The 23201-nt window shown below is 41.5% G+C and overlaps 3 protein-coding genes across 4 annotated transcripts; 1 reads left to right on the top strand and 2 right to left on the bottom strand.

Moving 5' to 3' along the window:
- Positions 1–1448: 1448 nt before the first annotated feature.
- rnf5 (ring finger protein 5) lies at positions 1449–8087 on the bottom strand. The gene is made up of 6 exons (XM_068711267.1): positions 7738–8087; positions 3507–3525; positions 2459–2571; positions 2311–2368; positions 2095–2206; positions 1449–1756 (listed from the first exon to the last, which is right to left on the bottom strand). The coding sequence occupies exons 1-6, from the start codon at positions 7959–7961 to the stop codon at positions 1638–1640; spliced, it is 645 nt and encodes a 214-aa protein (XP_068567368.1). The 5' UTR covers positions 7962–8087; the 3' UTR covers positions 1449–1637.
- On the top strand, positions 3789–14735 carry utp23 (UTP23 small subunit processome component). Of its 2 annotated transcripts, none has more exons than XM_068711266.1 (4): positions 3789–3873; positions 12122–12604; positions 12696–12870; positions 13519–14735. In XM_068711266.1, the coding sequence occupies exons 2-4, from the start codon at positions 12417–12419 to the stop codon at positions 13918–13920; spliced, it is 765 nt and encodes a 254-aa protein (XP_068567367.1). In that variant the 5' UTR covers positions 3789–3873; positions 12122–12416; the 3' UTR covers positions 13921–14735. The 2 variants fall into 2 exon arrangements, with proteins under 2 accessions (XP_068567367.1, XP_068567365.1); XM_068711264.1 differs by lacking the exon at positions 3789–3873 and adding an exon at positions 7799–7986.
- Positions 14736–15393: 658 nt separating this feature from the next.
- On the bottom strand, positions 15394–22159 carry rad21b (RAD21 cohesin complex component b). Its single transcript, XM_068711263.1, has 14 exons — positions 22052–22159; positions 21028–21217; positions 20297–20426; positions 19881–19980; positions 19209–19315; positions 18514–18723; positions 18136–18258; positions 17859–17987; positions 17383–17606; positions 17129–17285; positions 16648–16793; positions 16311–16490; positions 16062–16142; positions 15394–15845 (listed from the first exon to the last, which is right to left on the bottom strand). Exons 2-14 carry the CDS (start codon positions 21169–21171, stop codon positions 15654–15656), a joined length of 1923 nt encoding a protein of 640 aa, XP_068567364.1. The 5' UTR covers positions 21172–21217; positions 22052–22159; the 3' UTR covers positions 15394–15653.
- Positions 22160–23201: the final 1042 nt, after the last annotated feature.

The following is a 23201-nucleotide window of genomic DNA, read 5'->3' as shown; positions in this document are numbered from 1 at the left end:
TTAGTTTTAAGTCCCTCAACTGCTTCAAAAAATTTGTACAGTAAAAGGGACACTGTCACCGTGCACCATGGCAGTCAGGAGAGAGCAAACATCCTCATATTAAATCACATCAGCAGGGAAGGACACACTTTGAGCTCATAACATTCATTAAACTAAACGGGAGAGGTATGCAGACGTTATTTATTTGGGCTGCAAACCTTTTGAGTCAAAGGAAGGAATTAGTGAAAAAACGGGAATAAGATCATTTCTCTCTTTACAAAAGCATCTTGAGGTCTATTTGATCATCGTCCTCCATCGCCCTCTCTGTGGCTAGTCGTCCACTCAGAAAACACGTAAAAACAGCTTTTACAATATTCATATATACAAATATATATAATGTTTACACACTCACTCGGACACACAGAGACACATACAGTCAGGGAAAAAAACACAAATCAACTGTGACAAAAGTTCATTCCTGTAAATTCTCCGTGTGCCGACTTTTTCCCCTCCACGACTAATTGAAAGGATTCTCCTCGCTCGTCTCATCAAGCTACTTTATTTGCCAGAACTTCTCTCTTGACAGTTAACTCTGAACTTACCAAACTGTGTGTGCGTGTCTCAGATTGCTTTTTACTCTCAAGTTGCTCGTGTCGACGCGAAAATCTCCCAAGCGGGCCCTTTAACGGTTCACCCGTCCATGTTTGTACAGCTTTGTGAGGAAAGACACAGCAAGCGGTTGAACACCAGCACAAGCTTCCATCTTTAGGACAGCTCCGTCTACAAATGACTTCACAGTGCGATGGCAGGTTCTGTTAAGACATGTATATAAAAAAATGCATCCGCCTGTGCTGTTTCTATCCGTCCAAGTCGCACATTCTGGGACTACTTGTTCAATTCAGGACGAAACTGTAAACGGTAACATCATGTGATAACATTTTTCACCACCCCGCCGAAAATTGTACACGACTGATCCGCTACTCTTTGGCCTTTGAGGGCAAGGTAAAGTTGCTATAGCAACAACTACGTTCTCATACACCCCCCCCTCTCTTCCCTATTTTAAACTTCCCACAATGTACCTCCCTGTCTCTATTGAAGGACTAAACCTTCAAGAGGAATGTGAAAAACCAAAAGAGAATTAGTCACTGCCCCGAATTATCCTCCACCCACCTCTTTAAAAAGAAAAACAAAGTCCTTTACGTAGGTCACCCCGATCACTTAATACTGTCTCTGAACCCCAACAGTTAGTTTTCTGCGAGCATACATCTACAGGTGCCAACATGACTTATTTGGGGATTCACGCACCACTACTTACCAGGGTTTCTTGCATAAACAAAAATCAACGAAGCAGGTGGGCGGGGCTAAGAATCCTAAAGAGAATCTGCATTTGCCAGTAATGTAATATATATATATATATATATATATATATATATATATATATATATATATATATATATATATATATATATATATATATATATATATGTATGTTTTGGGATCAAACACAATGCTATGCTCTCTCCCATGTTAGTACCTGCTAGGAAATGTAAAATGAGTGTGTGTCTGTGGCTTGAGTTTAGTGTGTGAGAGGGCATCTAAACGTATTTATTTATGTTTCTTCCTCGATCCACTCGTCCGTCCCTCCCGTCGGGTCCTTGTCACACGCTCAGGAGCCAGAAGAAGAAGAAGATGGCCACGAACAGGAAGAGGGAGTCTTGCCAGTTGTTATTGCCGTTGTTGAGGTTACTGTTGCCTTGGTGATCACCTGCATACTGGTCTGACATGGAGGGAGAGACGGGTGGGAAAGGTTATCACACCGGTGATGGTGCGTTTGCATCTGCACTGTAATTGTGTCGCCTGAAGGCAACAGATGTGTTTAGAAGGAGCTTTTTACCAACTAATCAAAATAATCAAATCACAGGGTTCATGCAGTGCTCACCTAATTCAATTTGGTCATTAAGTATTACAGTTATTGACATTTATACCATGAGCACTAATATTTCTGGATTCAGCTTCAGTAGGAAACCCTCGTCCTTTTGGATTGCTTTCAACCCTGAAAAGAAAGATGTTTGCTCATCTAACCAGCGAGAAAACAACGTGTCTGTGTGCGTTTACCTGCTCTGTGAAAGGGGTCGTTGGCGTTGAAGACTGTGGTGAAGAAGCCGAAGGGGAACGCGCCGATGCCGAAGGACATGTGAAAGCCGGTGTCCCCGAAACCCTGAAACATCTGAGAGGAAAAACAAAACAAAAAAACAGTTTGAAAAACAGGACAAACACAAAAAAGAAGATTGTAAATATGACCTTAAAATCAGCGGATGTGAACCGACTCACCCCGCCTCGACCCTCTGGCTCCGTCCTCTGTCCCGGAGGCCGAGGTGGAGTTTTCAACCTGAACAACCACAGACATGTCGATAATCAAAACGCAACCGTGAGGCTGTAACACAAAATCCTGTTCACACAGAGGCAAAGCTTTGTGTACCTGGGGTCCTCCTGGCTGGAGCTCCCTCTGCCGTACAGCGGGATGACTTTCTCTCTGCTGATGCCCGCTTTACACACAGGACACTGCTGCCTGCTGGGTCGCGTCTCCAACCACTGAGAGGAGCAACAAAGGAAGAAAAGTCTCACAAACAAGATAAACCCCTGTTTCTACTGTCTAAATACTGGCTTTAGTTCAAACTTGAAAAGATTAACAGCGAGTACATTTCCACGCATGGTTGCAATCATTTTTTTAATCCCTACTTTGAATATGTGTGGCGCTCATGCTGCCACTCCGAGAGCAGCGTACAGCGTGGCGGAGAGAAAGCTGCAGTAAAAGGAGGCATTAAGTGCATAAGCGTGCTTAATCTGCACTACATCAACCGACAGGTGTAGTTTCCACATTGAGGTTACATCACAAATGCATGCCGGTTACGTTTAGGTTAACTCGCTGAGTGCTGGAGTTAAAAGGCCCTATTCAGCAGCAGCTTGTTTTCACGTACTGTGTCTGATCAGAGACCTCCTCTCAGGAGTGTGTGATCAGGTACAGAACTGTATTGTATTGATCAATCTTGAATTCACGGCCTTGAGTGGAAGTGGGTGGAGTTAATATTCAGCTGATGCAATGGAGTTATTGTCATTATCGGTTAATCCACCGATCACTTTTTAATTAATCTTTTAATCTATTAAGACATCAGAAAACAGTAAAATGCCCATCAATTTCCCAGAACCATGATGTCTTCAAACAAGTTATTTTTGGTGCTGCAATTAACTAAAGTCATCGATTTAATTTGCTGATATTTTCTCGATTCATCGATTGTTTTGCCAAAAAAAAAAGCAGAGAGTGGCATATTCAAAAATTGTACCGACCCAACAAAAACCCACAGTAGACAAAAAAAAACAACATCCTTACATTTGAGAATCTGGAAACAATAGATCAACAGAATAACTTCAAGCTGAGTAGAACCCTAATCAGTCAGAGTATTGAAAACACCTGTGCGGCCGAGTATCATAAAATAAAAGAAGGGTGACATAACAGAGGAAATACTCACTTGGTGAAGACAGGGCCAGCTGTAGAGACAGAGACAAACAAATGAATTAATGTGCATTCTCACGATAGAGCCTTTCTCTCTCATTTTCTCTTAAATATAAATCATATGCATCTTATCAATATCAATGGGAACGTTTTTGGGAACTTCTAGTGCCGTGAAACTGGTCAGATTTTCCTGTTGAAGCCCAGCTGGCCAGAACCACCTGTTCCTAACGAGGTGGCTGATTGAACTCGTCCCGGCTCCCCATCGTTAGTATTAATTGGCTCCATCTGTTGTCAGCGGTTTGACAAGAGTCTTGCCTGTCGGCCAGTGTGACCTGCTGCATTGTGGGAGTGCAGGATGCAGGTTTGAAGAAAACGCCACATCAGTGAGTATTTCTCCCTCTAACACCATTATAACTCTGTACTGCCCACAAAAATCCAACTGTACAAAGAAATGTTGAAAGCGTTAATTAGTCCTGATTACTGTCTGGAACTGTTTTTAAAATTAGTGGGGGAAAAAATGAAGTATAGTTGCCTAAAAGTACCACTCCAACTGAAATACAAAAAGAAAAAGTCAAATTTGTATTACTTTTAACAAACTGAGTATGACATGTCTGGATAACTTAATCCTGCATTATAAATTAAACGTGTGAATAAATAAGTCTAGTTTTGCCCTAAGACCTCAGAGTTAATTAGAGTTCAGCCACTACAGAAAAGTTTAAATTCCCACAAGCTTATTCCAGTATGTAGCTGGAAATAATTATTTCTGTGTTTTTTTTCTTTACATTACTTTACAAGCAGACGCTTTTATCCAAAGCGACTTACAATTCAGTATCTATACACCGTAGGCGCAGCTACGGGAGCAATTTTGGGGTTAAGTGTCTTGCTCAAGGACACATTGACATGAGACTAGCGGAGCTGGAGCCAGGGATCGAACAGACGACTCTGATTGAAAGGCAGCCCTGCTCTCCACTTAGCCACGGTCACGTCTGTAAAAATGCATAATATCTGACTTCACCATGTATTTATTGTTTCTAAAAATGCTTTTGTCAGATATTCCTTGCGAGATCAATTTCAACAGCAACGCAGCTCAGATTATGCAACGGAACAGGCCGGACTTGTTTTCAACACATTTAAGTACGTCATAACTACAGAACATTCAAAAACTAAATGCTTCAAACAAACCACAAAGCTAAAAACAAAAAACTGCTGCCAATCTGCCAGCTTTTCCCACACACACGGCTCAGATTGTACAGTATTAGTGCAACAGCGGCTACCAGATCGCAGCTGAGAATGGCATTCCTGTGTGTACAAACCGTTAAACAAAGTTGACATAACAACCCATTCAACTGTGACTTAACATGTGGCCACACGCACAGCGAAGCTCCTGTGACCTGAAAATGACTGCTTAGTTTCCAATAAGAGGCTCAACATCCATTTAGTGAAGCCCGACTGCAGACCGTACGCACAGACTCCATTAAAGTCTAATTTTCTTAACATTAATTAAAATAAGAACATAAGCTGACACTGGCTTGTTGTCTAGTTACTCCCCTCTGATCTTAATCGTGCGTTTACAGACAGACTGCATTAATGTTTCCGTACACAATGCTGTGTGTTTTTAGGTAAAACAGACTTATTTGAAATGTTAGCAGCAGCGACTGAAGAGTCCGGCTGCATGTAACTACTGTCCTACATTTTTGGCTGCAATTAATAATTCCTAATCCTAAATTGACATCTTCAGTTGTTGGTTTTTTTGGACCAAAAAATTAGATCTTACAATTAGAAAAAGCAGAAAAGTCAAAATAGTTAGAGCATGTTTTTTAGTAACCCATTCAAATTTGTATCCAACTAAGAGTCCAAACTCAAGATACTGACTTAACCGTCATGTATGACAAAGAAAAGCGGCACACACTCGTATTTAAGAATGACGGCTGGCAATTAATGGGATCTCAACCTGTTTCGCCTTTTTAGACTTTTGTGCTAACTTTAGGCTATTTGAGCATTTTTAGTTTTGTTATGCTGCGGCTGAACTAGTGAAGCTATGCAACATACGTCGGTCCAAAAACCAAAGCAGTAAATGGTGAGTGAAGTTGGATACAAGCTGAATAGATGGAAGTTTAGGCGTTTACACACTGAGCTCATCACAAATACTAAATGTAGGCAAAGTGATGGACTGATTTATAGTTAAAGATTCAAATGGAGATAAAGACAATTTATCTGACATTAAGTAGCAATGTTGATATGAAGTTGCAGCAGGTGATCTGAAGTCGATGCCTTGCTTCCTTGCCGATAGTTTCATCACAGTTTCATCAGAAGATGAGAGAGGCGAGGGGGGGGGACGAGTAACATGGCAACTAAGTTACATCAGCTCCCCTAACACAGGAGCTTCAACGCCACCGCACATGTAACTGTGAGGGGAGGTTCTGAGATCAAATATCAAAGGAACCGACTGCTAAACATTAAGATTCCTGCACTAATAACTAATAAAAGGCCTCAGGCAGTGTGGTCTTGTGTACTCATCAACACTGTCTTTTCCTTCATGCCCAGCATACTGCTCTATATGTTTAGTAAAGAAATGTCAGTTGTATTTAAATGACAGAAATTAGTAATAACCTGTCCACTTTCCTCCAACTGTCCTTCAGTTTAATCTTTATTGTAGGTCCAGATGGAGACTAAATCTGTTGAGTGACTGCTGATGGTCATAGCTTGTGTCATATTTTAAAAGTTGTCCATATGGGGAAAAATAAAAGCTAATTTTGATTGGTGTTTTCAAATGGAAGACTAAAAAAACCGCAATTCACTCATAGGCTGGGTGTAACAATTTCTAAACATTGGGGGGGGGGGGGGGGTGTTAAATGACACTATCTTGCGAGCCGGATGGGCAGTTTAAACTCCAGTTTAGGTAAAGCTATGTGGCATCTTGTACATGATGGTCTTATGCAGCTTAAAATATTTCTTGGGCTTCTCCGGTGTGTTTGCCAGAGGGTTTCTCTGTTCCTCGACACTGATAATAATAAAAACCTGCAGCATCCTGTTATCTACTTCCTGAAACTCCCAACTCCTGTTTCTGCTTCCAAAGCAAATGCTGCAGCCAAATGTATCATTTAAAACTGCTAGCCGTTCATCTTTAATGGGTAAAGAGAGGTTACATTTTCTTCTGCGTTATGACTTTTACTACTGATTTTATAAAGGCCCTTTAGATTTGATCCCAATCTCTTGGCTCTAATCTCACATTAGCCTTGGCCTGGGAGTGAGCAATGCCATTAATCAACAATCAGGAATGAGCCTTTGAACGCGGCACTGTGTGCTCATGTGTAGATGTTAAACACACAATGGTTTGAAGGTTGAGCAAGTCGCGCAAGTCTGGATGAAAACAAAGGAAGGAGAAAGGACTCTTAGTTAAAGTGATACCTTAGATTACACTTACCTTTCCTTAATCTACTAAACTGTATGTACGGGACATTTAATGGCTGGAAAAATAAACGTGTCAGTGATTTCAGGTCTGCAATTTGGCATTCCTGCACCGCAATTCCCTTATTACGTATTGGCTGACATGTAACATCAGTGACGCCAATGTAAATAAAACATGATTGGGCAAATATTGGTTAATACATTGTATTAATGTATTGGTCAAAGCTTTCATTGTAAAGCATAATTTGATTTACTAGTGCTGTGGATTACAGTATTATTTGTCTCAATTAATTATATTGTTTAGTGTGCACTGACTGAACATTGTGGACAATTCTTTTAATTTATATTTACCAGCAAACTTAAAACAAACTGTTTCAACTGCTGTGAATGATCACCAGACAGTTTAACCTGAAAGTTAATGTGTCACAGGAGGGTGTGTGTGACCTCTGACCTACATCAAACCATAGGCTCGAGCTGAGCCACTTAACTCCTCACGAGATCAGATCTCATGTGCAATATGCAAATGTAGTGAGCGACCAGCCTTCACCCGAGACGGTAGGACCGCAGACACTGTTACTAGAGTTCAGCCACACTTCATCCATCACTAACGCACTGACCGGGAGACAAACCCCTCTCCAGTTGTTGCTAACAAGCAATGTTGTCATCCAACGACTGTTAACGGCGAGTTATTAGGCGCAATTCCGCCGTGAAATATATCAAACTGAAGCAAACGGAGGCCGCACAGACGGCAAAATTACACACCAGGAGAGCTGGACAGAAACAAAAACAACCACCTCCACATATCACAACTACCCCTCCCCCTCCTCCTCGTCTCGTACCAGAACAAGTGGCCGCACATACTGATGACAGCGTCCCTGGCAGTGTCCAAACAAATGTTGCACTCGAAGGTGGCTCGGTCCCGTTCGCCCTCCCCGCTGCTGCTGCCGCCTCCTCCGCCACTGCCGCCCGGCCCGTCGCGGTCGTTGCTGCTCTCACCAGACGGGAATCCTCCTCTGCTGGCCGGCCCGCCGTCACTCGAGGACCGGGGATCCGCGGCCGCCATAATGTTTACTGCACGAGCGAGGAAGGTAACGTACCAGTCCAACCCAACCGGGCCCGACCCGTGCTATAGTTAGCTGTCTGGCGACGACAAGTGTCACCGGACTGAGCCTGCTGCATGGATATATTACGGGCTGCTGCTGCTGTCACTCTACCTGAAGAGGACTTCCGCTTCCGGGAAAAACACAGACGAGGGGCGGGGAGAATAAAAACACCCGCCCCATATTATTATTATTATAATAATAATAATAATAATAATAATAATAATAATATGGTAATTGTTGGAATGCTGATTCAGCATTCCAAGTATTGTTCTTCAAATCTTTATTCAACTTCTACTATTTCTTCCGTCGCGCTTTTTTTAAAACGCTTCTTGTTCTACAGTTTTTAAGCTACAGAAACCGTTCAACTATGTAACTGTTCAGCTCGTTCAGCTCATGTGTGCTATTTCTCATAATATTTCTAATCTTTCAACTTTTTGAATAATGAGCGTTTTGCAACCTATTTTTTGAATGGGATGTCTATGGAGAATATTTTTAAATCCTCTTAAACTTCTTCAACTTTCAGATCCTTCTACTTCCTCATACTTTCAGCTACAGACACCATTTAAACTTTCAAATGTTGAGAAAACCCTTATCAATGATTGTATGTTATAATCATTTTGATATCTTTTACACTTTTTGAATAGTAGCATTTTTGCTTTTGTGTTTTTCAGTCCTTTTCTGCTTTTATAATGGGTGTGTATTGCGCAGCTTAGAGTGCGTGATGTCACCGCTAGAGTGAAGAGGAGCTTGAGATTCCTGTGAAAAAAATATTTGTCTTTTGCGACTGACTCCTCAATTTTCACTCTACATGCATAATTTTTGGTGGAAACGTAGCTAATCTTGTCCTTGTCGTAGACATATGACTGTGGAATCCCACAGGTTTACACATTTGGCACAAAAGCCTTTACTTGAGAGGAAAACCAACTTTCTCCTCCATAGACCCCAATGTTAAAACGTACTTCAAAAAAGTCTTGCACAGACAACCGTACCCCATTTCTAAATCGCCATTGAAGCCACTTTTTTTTACACTACAGACACAATTTTCGCATGATCTGTTCTTCAACTCATCCTCCCTCTCCAGTATTAATATTGGAGCAATAGGGGCTATGGTTATGGGGTTTTTGGGTTTTGTTTGACAGGTGTTTTCCAGTTTTTTTCTCATGAAAAGGCGGCCAGGCTCACAAGTGTTCGTGCTTGAGCTAATTACTAATGTTTATAAACACACAGACTGCTGCGTCGTCACCATAGGAACCAATGACACACACACACACACACACACACACACACACACACACACACACACACACACACACACACACACACACACACACACACACACACACACACACACACACACACACACACACACACACACTCTTTCTCTGTCTGTCTGTCTCTCTCTACACACTTAGTACATATAACTGTCTGTCTGCCTGTCTCACTCACTCAGTACATATAACTGTCTGTCTGCCTGTCTCACTCACTCACTCACTCACTCCATATAACTGTCTGTCTGCCTGTCTCTCTCTCCAAATCACTCAGTCAATGTAACTGTCTGCCTGTCTCTCCCACACAGTCAGTCCATCTGACTGTCTGTCTGCCTGTCTCTCTCTCCCACTCACTCAGTACATATAACTGTCTGTCTGCTCTTCTCACTCAATCCAGATGACTGTCCGTCCACCTGTCTCACTCACTCACTCAGTACATATAACTGTCTGTCTGCCTGTCTCACTCACTCAGTTCATATAACTGTCTGTTTGCCGGTCTCACTCACTCACTCAGTTCATATAACTGTCTATCTGCCTGTCTCTCTCTCCCACACACTCAGTCCATCTGACTGTCTGTCTGCCTGTCTCTCTCTCTCCCACTCACTCACTCAGTACATATAACTGTCTGTCTGCTCTTCTCACTCAATCCAGATGACTGTCTGTCCACCTGTCTCACTCACTCAGTACATATAACTGTCTGTCTGCCTGTCTCACTCACTCACTCAGTTCATATAACTGTCTGTCTGCCTGTCTCTCTCTCCCACACACAGTCCATCTGACTGTCTGTCTGCCTGTCTCTCTCTCCAAATCACTCAGTCAATGTAACTGTCTGCCTGTCTCTCCCACACAGTCAGTCCATCTGACTGTCTGTCTGCCTGTCTCTCTCTCTCTCCCACACACTCAGTCCATCTAACTGTCTGTCTGCCTGTCTCTCTCTCCCACACACTCAGTCCATCTAACTGTCTGTCTGTCTCTCGCTCCCACACACTCAGTCCATCTAACTGTCGGTCTGCCTGTCTCTCTCTCCCACACACTCAGTCCATCTAACTGTCTGTCTGCCTGTCTCTCTCTTCCACACACTCAGTCCATCTAACTGTCTGTCTGTCTCTCTCTCCCACACACTCAGCCCATCTAACTATTTGTCTGCCTGTCTCTCTCTCCCACACACTCAGTCCATCTAACTGTTGGTCTGCCTGTCTCTCTCTCCCACTCAGTACATATAACTGTCTGTCTGCCTGTCTCACTCACTCACTCAGTACAAATAACTGTCTGTCTGCCTTTCTCACTCTCTCACACTCATTCATTCAGTCTCTCTATCTCTGTCTTCCTGTCATTCTGTGTTTCTCTCTCTGTCTTTTTTCTGTCTCTCCCTCTCTCCCTCTGGCTCTCTCTGTGCTACCACTACTGCTGTTATTCATGCTACTACCAGTACCAATACTACTACAGCTATTAGTACGATTGCTACTAGAACTAATACTACTGCTATCACTTCAAATACTGCCATTACTATTACTACTTCTTCTACTACTACTACTGTTATATTAAATGCTACGACCACTACTACAGCTATTACTACGACTACTGATACTACTACTTATACTGCTTCTTCTAATTACTAATACTTCTACTACTAATAATACTTCTACTACAACTACAACTTCTACTACTACAAATATCACTACTGCTGACATTTTTTAAGCCACAGAAGCTGTTCGAATATCAAAAAATTCAGCTTTTTCAGGAGAGGGGTGATATTTTTCATATTTGTAATCTTTAAACTTTTTGAATTAAGCTTTTTGCAATTTGTTTTGAATGGGATATCTATGGAGAAAATCTTCAAATCCTGTTAAACTTCTTCAACTTTCAAAGCCTTCTTTCTCATACTTTCAGCTACAGACACCATAGTTAGATGTTTCAACTAGAAGGGTTTTCAGCAGTGCAGTTTAAATGCTTTCGAGCTTCAACATTTTTCAGACAGGTAGTCTCTCATTTCTGTATTTTCAGCAATGTTTTTGCAATTCATTTCAGCTTTCAGCATTCCAACGCATTTTCAGCAGGAAATGCATTTTCTAGTTATTGTTTATTATTATAAAAACAATATATCATAGGGTTTTAGTGCTTCTATTATATATCACTATTTATTTATTTATTTTATCGGAAAATTGTTTTTTTTCAATAACTTCCATGTAATGTGACCCTGTGAACATGTATCACCTGCACTACAACAACAGTTATACCTTACAGGTGCAGTTTAAAACAAACTTTTTCACTGCATTAAACACATTTCAAAGAAACTTGTCATTGCAAGATACTGGGCATGGAACCATCTTTCACAGTCAAACTGAGAAATAACTTTCAAAAGGCATACAAAGTAATATCTTGCCAAACCACCTCTTGTTGCCAAATGTATTTTTGTACTCCTATGTAAGTAACAGTACTTCTTCTCTGCTGAATAATGCATCTTTATTTCTCGAGATCTATTGATAAAATGCAGTTGTCAGCGCTAGACAGTGGGGATTTCATTGAATAACCTATGCCGCAAATAACAGGGGGAAACCCTCAAACCAACGAATAAATGCACAATTTTGTTGTATTTTCCCTTTAACTCACGAGATGCAGGTAACATGTTTATGTTTTATACTTATTGTGAATGTAATTAAATTCATCTTATTTTCCGATTTGTATAAGTTTCGTTGACATCTTATTTTGAAAACCGGAAGTTGTCTCACATTGATCCCTCCGCCAACTTTGCAAAGTCCCTCACTCCCGATCTGGGCCGTTTGAACAAGTTCACCATGCATGTCAGTATATAGGTGCAGTAACATTTCATTGATGGCTGATTTTGACCACAGAGATCCGAGTGTCCGCTGACCTGACCGCAATCGACAATGGCAGAAACGGGCACTAGACAACACCGGAACCATCGTCTTGTATCTTGTTTCCGCCCGGAGTCATGAGAAGCAGGCACTGCAAGCGTGTTGTGTACATTAGAAGTATCCATGCTTGAGTATCCGACAGTAATCATTTCAAAATGTGTATGGAAGAAATCCATTAGTCAATGTAACCGGAAAATATATTATTTTCAACTGCAACGGACATTTTAACGTGAACAACTAGAACCTCTTCCGACCTCACCTACCAGCCGCCATGGGGCTCAAGCGACAGAAACAAGCCAAGAAAACCACAAGTTTCTACAAATACAACTTCAGCTTCAGGGAACCCTTTCAGATCCTCTTCGATGGGACTTTTTGTCAGGCGGCGTTGACGAACAAGATTCAGATCAAAGAGCAAATGCCCAAATACCTAATGGGAGAGGTGCAGTTGTGCACCACAAAGTGAGTAACTTGGGTTAAATAACGCTGTGTAAATCTATGTACAGGTTACATGTAACATTATAACACCCCATTATTTACTCTCTAATCCCAGCTGTGCACTGAAAGAACTGGAGACTCTGGGGAAAGATCTGTACGGAGCCAAACTCATCCTGCAGAGGTTCCAGACGAGGAGGTGTCCACATTTCAAGGACCCTGTCCCGGCTTCAGACTGTCTGCTGTCCATGCTGGGGGAGACGAACCCTCACAACTACTTCGTCGCTACACAGGTAAATATAATCAGACCCAGCTAACTTGTACATTTAACAAAGCATCCGTTATGTTTATTAGGTACATATAGCTCATTCTAATCCAGTCTAATACAAACTGCATGCAATAAATCCTATGTTATGAAGATCATAGTTTTCAGTGTTTGTTTGAATTGATTTAGAGAGTTAGTGCTGTGTGGTCATCAAAATATTAACCACAGGCTCCATAATGGTCATTGAGTTGATTCAACGCCTCTTCATTACATTTTTGACTAAAGCTAAACATTATAGCTTTCATGAAGTTAGGTTTTATTTCAGGGGTGTTGAATTAAATTATACTTTGTTATTAAGTGATGTTTAATTGACTCCTACTATTTTAGGAGGTCCAAAGCTCTTGCATATAACAAGACCCGTAACAAGCGGCACCCTCTGCCAATAAAGTTATGGCTTTATTAAGGAAACATATGCTGCGGTGTTCAACAATGTAAGCTTACATTAGTTTGCCACTTCATGAGGTATACCTAGTTAAATTAAGGAATTGCCATGTGATTATTGGAAAGTCTTAAGAAGAGAAGTTCCTTAGGGCAAGCTAAGTGGAGTGCTGTGTAACTGTGGGAAGTAAACTTTGGCATCCCCTCACACAAATCTCCTGTATTTGGTGCTCTCCAGGACCGCTCATTGACTGAAGGCCTGAAGAAGATCCCAGGCGTTCCCCTGCTCTACATCATCCTCAACACCATCGTGCTGGACAAGCCCAGCCAGACGTCCCTCAACCACGTCCGGGCAGTGCAGCTGGGGGAGCTGGTCAGCTCGGCCCAGCAGCAGAGCATCCGCAGCCTGAAGGAGGAGCAGGGCATCGACCAGAAGGACGGAGAGCGGCGGGGGAAGAACAGGAAGAGGAAACGGAGCAATCCCAACCCTCTGAGCTGCCTGAAGAAGAAAAAGAAAGGTGGGCTGCCGCCGCCGCCGAAGAAGAAGACTGAGGAGGGGGAGAAAAAGAAAAGAGTTAGAAACAAGAAACCAAGGACGGAGGGAGGAGGCGTGTCTGCTCCTGCAGTAACACATGCATAGTATAGCAGGAAGACAGAGACTATTAGTTTCTTCCATAAATGTTATTTTAAGATGTCCATGCTCCCGATCTGAAATAATTCCACTCTGATCTGTTTTTCTGATGTCACTGCATAGAATAAACCAATGTTTGACACACAAAATGCAATTTTAAAATAATGCTCATAGTATTTGTTTTATTTTGAAAATGTTGCAACAGTTTCCAAGACTCAGGACTTACAGGCATAAGACTGAAACTGCTCAGCAACATAGCAATATTTTTGTGATCGGAAGATTTGTCTTGGCTTTTATACAAAATAAATAGGCAGGTTTACAGGCACATAGTTTAGAATATAAGAAGCACTCAGACATTACATGTACAGTTTATATGGAAGTGGATATCAAAAACAACGCATTCAGCTGTCTTTGCAGAAGCACAAGGAGAGTGGTCACAACGACTTGGTGGTCTGCTTGTTTTTACTGCACGCTGTGTGATTTTTGATGTCGGCTAAATTCAACCTGTAGTGTTTTCTTCTACGATAAGTTTAGAGTCCAAATGACAACGCTCATAACACATGTCCATTCAGACTTCACTTGAGTGTGTCATTCTTTAGATTAAAAATCTATTTTGCTTTTAAATAATCAGTTAATTCTCTTAATAAATGTGTGTGTGTGTGTGTGTGTGTGTGTGTGTGTGTGTGTGTGTGTGTGTGTGTGTGTGTGTGTGTGTGTGTGTGTGTGTGTGTGTGTGTGTGTGTGTGTGTGTGTGTGTGTGTGTGTGTGTGTGTGTGTGTGTGTGTGTGTGTGTGTGGACACTGAATAAATAAAAAAATCTGTCATGAACTTCAAGTCTTTTAAGAATAAAAGAGCAACACGGTAATAAAAATGTTTCTGTAGCAATTCCACTCAAAACATTTCAGAACAGGGCATGCAACTAAGGCAGACCACTGATGTTTACATCTATAGGTAGAAAATTAAGTTTTTGTTTTTTTTTCAAGTATGGACACAACTATAATTTTGTGCAAACAGTTGACGCAAGCAACGCATTTGCAAAAACGACAACTTGGAGGTTGTAATGCTTAAAGTGCTCCGCTACAGTTGTACAATGGTTAGTTGCTGGTTGAGTCTGCAAATCACTACCGTAGTAACTGTTTAAATGTACTCTGGCAGACTGGATATAGTGCATGCTCCATTCGGCTAATGTCAGTGTACATGAGAACTTTTTTTTTCCTGCAGTGGTGGGACCGATGAGACTCCAAGTAGCATGGTTGATTGAGTTATCACTCCCACTGTGAGCGTACTGTTCCTTTAAATATGCCAGCGCAACAGCTTCTAGAGGGTCAGTGACGTCTGCTTGAAAAACAACAAAAAAGGAATGCACAGTGCTCACTTTCTTTTACTTACTACAAACTTAGCTATAAAGTGAGTCTTGATAATAAAATATACAATAAATACTGAATAAAAAGAAAAACAATAGGAAAAGTGCCGATTGTTTGGAGTTTCATCCTCAATGTGGTATTTTCCAAGGAAGAAACCTCTTTATAATTCAACCATGTTATTCAGACCTGTGTCCTCCCACCACTGATTGATATTAAATATTGGCAGACAAAAGATTCAATTCCACATCATACACAAAACAAAGTCAACAAACAAAACTGTTTCAAGTTTGTTGACTTTGTTGACAGTGTTGTGTGTAGAATATACACTTCAGAGTTTTTTTTCTTTTCCCCCTTTCGGAACGTTGAAGTTGTGTTTTTCTAGATGATGTGGAAACGAGGTCCAGGCGTAGCTATGATGTCGCTGTAAGGCTCCTCCTGGACGAGCTCCACCGCCTGCTGCTTCTTCAGAACCAGGAAGCTGTAGAACTTAGCGGCCGCCTGTTTCTTGTTATTGTTCCTGCACAGATCCAGCAGGCCGACCGACTGAGCACCCGTTTTGGCCATCACCCTCTGTGGAAAGAGGAGACGGAGGGAATCAGGAAGGGAAGGCTTCATTCAAAAACATTTATTTTTCAAGTTATTCAAGTAGCACTTTGGTACATCTATGTATGATGATGAAAAAATATTTTGGATGTGACCATTCTGACAAGTAGTTAAAAACAAACTCTAAGTTGTAGCAACAAGATGTTATCATATTCTTCCAATACGTTGTGTACAAATACACACCTGGAGGCCATGGAGCATCTGCTGGGTTCTTTTGTTCCATCTCCTCTCCTCCTGGTCCTGGTCTCCTCCCTGCGCCTCCTCCTGGCACAGAAAAACACAATTACAAACACTAATAATACCTATTGTATAGTCTGTATTCTGTTCCCTTACTTATGAACTTAAAGGGGTGTGAAAAAAACTATAAAACAACATTAAAATAAAATCACACAACATCAAGTTTACTGTGCAAGTTTTTTGTAAATATCTCGCCTCGTCATCAGAGTCGTCGTCGTCGTCCTTCTTCTTGTCCTTGTCCCCGAGCAGGTCCAGCTCGATCATCTGGCTGATGTTAGTGGTTTCCTCTGGGGGCAGATCCACACTGGAGGCCTCCAGCTGCTGGGACACATTGATGGACTCCTGCGGCGGTTGTTGCTGGTCCAAAGTTCCCATCTAGAGGAAAGAGTGAAGGAGGATACAGAGACTTTTTTGGAGTCCTGACAAGTGATATGGGGTGATATCAGATTTGGAAATGTCTCATGGGTGTAAGGGTGAGTGCATCTGCTTCAGTATATACAGACACTACTACTAGGGGGACCTCTGTACTCACAGGCAGGGCTGGTTCTGTGTCCTGGGCTTTGCGTTTGAGGCCTCGTTGGGGGGATGGAGGGGGCATGACCGACTCGTCCAGCGTCGTCCTGCTGCCTTCCACAGCGGAAGTCTGCAGAACACTGGCCTCTTCCATGATGGTCTGGTCTGGAAGGGAACATTAGGACAAACTATATGTTAGAAAAACTGTGCATGGACAAAATAATACAAATTCTAAAATAATATTTTTTTTGTGCATGGCAATGCTGAATGTTTCGGTTTATTGTCAGTGAGAATATTTGTAGCGATCCACAATCATACATCCTCTTTAAAAAAAAAAAAAAAGGCCTTCCCTCTGAAAGGAGAATCAATGACTCAAGGTCAGCTGAAAACTCTCCTTTAAAAATACTTTGTGTCACTGTTCATACCAAGCCATAAACCCAAATTCAACAGTTTGCTTTATGATCGTCCACATCGAACATAAATGTACAGCCACTTCATACCCATGATGTCTCTCTGCTGGTGTGCTGCTGTTTCCTCTCTGGGCACCTCCGGGTTCTCCAGATCCTTGAGGAACTCATCCAGACTGTCGGCCTCTCCACCTTTCCTCCTCTTCCTGAGCTCGTCTGGCACCAGTGGTGTCAGACACCTTGTAAACATCTGGAGTGAGAAAGCAAAGAGGCAGAACCTGAAAGATATGGTATTTTTCATTCTTATCACAGTGCTACTTTGTACAATTATATCACGGGTTCTTTACCTTCAGCAGCCTGGCGTTCCAGAGAGGCTGAGCGGGGAGAGAGAAAAGCTTCTCGACTCCTCCCGTCTCCTTCCACATCATCAGCTTCTTGGTGGGAGGTGCCAGGTCCAGGGTGGTGACAATGTCGGAGTAATCCGACAGCTGTGCACGGATGGTTTTACTGTCCAACTCCTTCACGCTGTCCACGATCAGCTTCCTCTTACGCTTCGCCTTGGTCTCCTTCACTGTAGGGAGACAGAGATGAATCCGCTCATTCAACCACAAACGCTCTGAAGACACTATAATCAACAATTTAATCATTTTCAGGATGTTGTTAGCTCTTTCTATCTGCTGTTAGTCTCTGATTGTTGTTTCCTTATGCCACGATGCCATCTGGAATGGTACTATGTTAAAGATGTGATCTTAGGAAGTAAAAGCCATCAAAAAGTGACCTGAAATGAAATGTTGGTGGTGTCTCTTAAAACCAGCTGCATCACCTGTGATGTCAATCGGCTCCAGGGCGAAGGTTTCCTCCTCGTTGTGAACCAGGGTGGTCTGTTCCGTCTGGTCTGCCATGGCCGGGAGGGGCTTCGTTGGGCCTGAGTCCGGACTATCTGGGGCTCCCGCTAACAACACACAATCACAGCATGTTGGATATACAAATATCGGTAAGTGTATTGTAATTTCAACTGTATATATTATATTTAAGTTATTACAACATCAAACAACATGGCTTTTTAAAGCTCCACTGCAGAGGTTATGTGTGGAACCGACCTGAGAGAGCATCAAAGTCGTCGTCATCGTCTCCGTGGTCCTGAGGCATCATCACACTCTCTGCGATGGCAGGAGGGTCGTCGAAGATGCCGTCTCCGTCCTCGTTGCTCAGCAGCTTGTCAACTTCACAGAGAGGTCGTTCAATTATTACTGATATTACTATTACTATTATTATTAGGATAATTCACTTTGATTGACAGTCCGTCTGATTGGTCAAATTTGAAATATACATGTAGACAAAAAAACTAAATATTAGGAATATCGGCATATTATATTATGCACGTTTTCCCATGACTTAAGTCTCAAAATATAGTGTTGCAGAAAGCTAACATTATTGCTCTCACTGTCTATGTGCCTATAATATTGACGCCATCTTACCAAGCATGCCTTCCTCATTACTCTCCATGGGATTGTCTCCGAAGTCGTCCTTGTACTGGTCATCGTACTCCAGATGGTTGGACTTGTCTGCCATCGCGTTAGCTCCACCCTCAGCCTCCAGCAGCAGGTTGGAAGCTGTGACTCCCATGATGTCCACCTCGAACGCACTCTCCTCCCGCATCATCCCCCGATCGTCCATACCAAAGTCAGCTGCGCGACAGAAATGTGTGTGTTTTCACAGTGTGCAGAGAGGAATGTGGGCGAGAGGAGGAAGTTAAGTTGTCAACTAACAAAGAAAAGTACATTGAAGGGACGGTGTGTAGGATTTGGCGACATCTAGAGGTGAGGTTGCAGATTGCAACTAACTGAAACATATCTCCTGTGCCGAACATGTAAGAGAACTATGGTGGCCTTATCTAGAGCCACTGTTCCAGTGTTTGGTTTGTCCATTCTGGGCTACGCTAGAAACGTGGCAGTGAAACGTAGCGGACTCCGTGGAGAGGACCTGCTCCCTATGTAGGTATAAACGTCTCTTTCTAAAGTAACGGAAACACAACAATACTTATTTTCAGGTGATTATACACTAAATAAAACACACGTATTAATAGTATATTCCCTATCTGGTAATAGAGCCCCCTAAATACTACACACTGGTCCTTTAAGTGTTAAAAAATGTGACTTAAACAGATACCTACCAAAGTCATTGTCCTGCAGCAGGTTGAGGTTGCCCACCTCCTCCCTCATAGTGATCTCCTCCACTCTGCTCTGGTTCAAGTTGAACTGCTGAGCAATATCGATATCACTGTACAAAACACACCACAGTCAGTTCAATATCCATCACGTATTTATGGAAAAAGACCTAAAGTCCTAAATATACTGTATATCTATCACTATGCAATGCCTTCCAGCAGTTATTTTGTGATGAAGTGCTTGTAAATAATCAACTTTACAGGCGGAATATACTAGAAAGAAAAGAGAAAATTAATTATATTAATTAATATAATGTTTTACTTATCTATGAAATAATCTCTTACATGCTTATAAATTATGACAAATTGATCATAGAATAATTAAATCTGTTTTGGGGAGCTCTGACAGATTCTCAGCTGAAGGAAAATGTTGAAATCATTTTCCAGGACATTGGATTTTTTCATTCATTTTCCATGTGTTTTCAATAACTGGAAAATTGATCAAATTGTTTTCCAGGTTTTTCCAGAATGCAAAGGAACCCTGTACCTCTGTCTCGTCGACTACCTAATAAAGGCATATAAACTGAAAAAGAAAATACATTTTTTTTTGTTTTGATCACCTTGTTTGAAACTAGTTCCTATTATATCTCTACCTAATGCAGAGGACAGAGGACTCACTCTAGGTCTGGTAGTGGCTGGTCAAAATCATGGAACTCCTCAGGCAGCGTGATAGCGTTGTAGGCTGCTTCTCTGTTCTCCTCTGGAAGATCTACCACGCCTGACATGCCACAATGTAGAGAGGAGAGTTACAGCGTGTGTGACATAACTCGAGTGGCTGGGAGTACAATAATATGGATATGAAAGCGAGCAGTTTTAAGAAAGATCTCAAAATGGACACAATTATTAATGTCACCTATTTATAGTATTCTTTTTGCAAATATAGGGAGATGGTGAAATAATTAACTGATTATCATTTTCAAGGGACATGCAAAAGGCTTCAATCACTGCATGTAATATGGACCACCAGAGGTAAGCATAGAATCAGTTACTGCTGAGGGTTTTATTTGATTTATAAGCTGGATTCTGTCCCCGACCTGGTCGAAACGCCATCTTGATCTTGATGAAGGCCTCGTTACAATCTGCCAGCAGGTACTTGGCCTTCCTGTGGTAGATCCTCACCACCCCCAGCAGCAGATGCCCTGACGTCCGCAAAGCCATTTTCACCTGTAATAATAAGGAGGAAAAGGTTTGTGCATGAATGATCTGTGACGACACTGTGAAATAAATCTGCAGCTTTTTATATGTGGCAATAGTCCAAACTGTACCTATAGCGTCTTACAGTTGATAAAATGTTGCAACTCTTTGATAATGAGACTAAGGCGGCAGATAAAGGTTATTTAAATTCATTTATCTATAGAAAATTCAATCAAATGAACCGTTATGAAAAACAAATATTAAAACATCACGTGTTACAAAGGCCATAAGTTATGTGTAAAATATTGCTAACTTACAGGCACAAAATTCAACATATCTATATTCAGAATTATATGAAATTAAATTAATTAAATGTGTTTGTAATGTTTTGCGTTCATGAGACAATATAACCAACTGCTCTAATTTTCTGGGGTTATTTTCTTCTTTTTTAGACAAAATCAATCTGTTTCTGCACTAGATGATACAAGACTTTATTTACATGTGAAGCCTGATGTTACAAGGAGCCTTCAAAGACACATCAGACATTGTTAGATAAGACGTATAACAGTGAATATAACTGGTTGTAGATAAACACGCGGTATCAAAATAGTGAAGACCCTGAGAAAATAACCTTGGGTGAGATGATGCTCTCCACGCTGCTCTCCAGATTGCACTCGAACACGTGCGCCTTAGTCAGCTTCTTGTCCCAGTGGGCCGCCAGCCAGATTTTGGCCAGCGGCCCTCGTTTGCTGAGGACAAAGTGGGCGTAAAACATCGCCTCGGCGCCTTCTCACCACAAGGGAAAGGGGATAGGGGGAGGCCTGGAGAGAGGAAACAAAATACTGCATGACTGAAAATCCCAACGCTAGATAGGTAAACAAAGCACGACAGTGTAAAGGACACATTCATTGTGTGGTCTTAAAGCATGCAGGCTCTTGAAGATGCAGAAATGGTTTGTGACAGCAGTTCATATCAGGGTGCAAGATGATTAGCTGAGACTTTTCTAAATTAAGCCTGGTATAGAAACTACCCCAATCAAGACCGCATAGCCCTGTGGATGTGGTGACTAATAATCAAACAACAATCAACTAATAGATGGTGTATTATTATAGATGAAAATAACCGGCAGCATGTAAAGTAGTTAAATTGGTTCCATCTTACGTAGAAACAGTACTTTAAAGTAATTAAGTAACAAGCTTAATAGAATTATCTTACTGTACATCATCCGTCTTTTCTTTTGTTTTTATCAGTTTAACATTTTACTGATCACGTGGTTTTAACGTGGATGTGGCAGCCTTACCTGCAGCACTGTGACTATACGCTACACCAAACACAGGTGTCACAACATGAACTGTTTTTATCAGAAAGAGTCAGTGGCGTCACACATAGACAAGCGTCCAGACATGTTTTTTTTTTTTTTTTTGTAACAGTGAATGTCATTCAAAGGAGATGACACGTTAGTTACATTAAACCGCATCTCCCCCCCCCCCTCTTCCGTGTGTCCCAACAGGTGATGATGCGGACAGGCTGCTAGCCGTTAGCCGCTGTCACTCAAAACCCGAGCACCGCAGAGCCAGTGTGGTTGTTTTTTTTTGTTGTTTTTTGGAAACCGACACACTTCATGGAAAATCAAAACATGAACCGTAATGACTCACCGGTTAGCCGTTTCGTGCTTCTCTCGTTTGGCCGGCCGTGGTGCTGCTGCTGCGGGTGGTGGTGGTTGTGGATTTTTTCCCACCCCTCCTTCGACTAAAACAAACAAGATGGCGTCCTCCCTTGCCCCCCCCCCCCCCCCCGAGTGGTGCTGATGCGGGAGAGAGAGAGGGAGAGGGATGCTGAGCTTCGCACCTGTGCGTCTGTTTTACCTCTTTACCCTCAGCAGGGGAGGACGGGCTGTATTCAGACGTTTTACTTCAGTGAAAGTACAAAAGTATTTGCATCAAAATATACTTTGAGTACCAAAAGTAAAAGTAGGCTACTCATTACGCAGAATGGCCCATTTCAGAGTAATGCATATTGGACCTTCTGAGCTCTCTTGTTAATTTTGTTGTCGGACAAGTTACAACTTTATTATTCTTATAGTACATGGTGACCTAATGTCAGTCCGTTGCACAATTTCAACATGAGTAGGTTTGATTAGTCGTATACCTGTGTACGTATGCATGGCCTTTAATCTGTAATAATGCATCATATTCTAGCATTTGTTTTGTATGTAAAATAAATGCAAATAAATGTTAAATAAATGTGGTAAAGTATAAAGTACCAAGTTTGACAGTGAATTGTTTTAGAGTAGATGTATAAACTAGCTGAAAATGCTTAATACTTAAGTACAATTTTGAGGTACTTACTAAAATAAATGTGCTTTACTATACACCCCTAAATTTCAGATCATTTGCTTATACAAATATCAGAATCAGAAACTGTTTATTGCCAAGTACGTAACACATACAAGGAATTTGGCTTGGTGATTTGGAGCGTAACAGTAATACTGTGCAATAGTATGAAATCATTTAGAATATGAAAATTTACAATAAAATATGGTAAACAAACAAACAAATAGGAGTTAAAAAAAGATATAGCAATACCCCAGTACACTTAAAAAAGACATCTGAGCAGATGTAAATGTAGCTTATATAAATCTGTGACATTATCAATAAGAAAAATAAGTTTACGTGAAAATATCTAGTTAATCTGCACTTTTTCAAACACAAGAAATTGTTCTTTTCCTTAACAAGATGTATTAACATAATCCCAGCCAATCTTCTTAGGTCCACTCACACAACAAACACTGATCTTGTTATATTT

This window comes from Cebidichthys violaceus, unplaced genomic scaffold (assembly GCF_023349555.1).
Source record: "Cebidichthys violaceus isolate CVI_PGR_0920_01 unplaced genomic scaffold, fCebVio1.0.p SCAF_16, whole genome shotgun sequence".
Classification (NCBI taxonomy): domain Eukaryota; kingdom Metazoa; phylum Chordata; class Actinopteri; order Perciformes; family Stichaeidae; genus Cebidichthys; species Cebidichthys violaceus.
The sequence above is the reverse complement of the archived record's forward strand: the minus strand, read 5'-3'. Positions and strand labels throughout refer to the sequence as shown.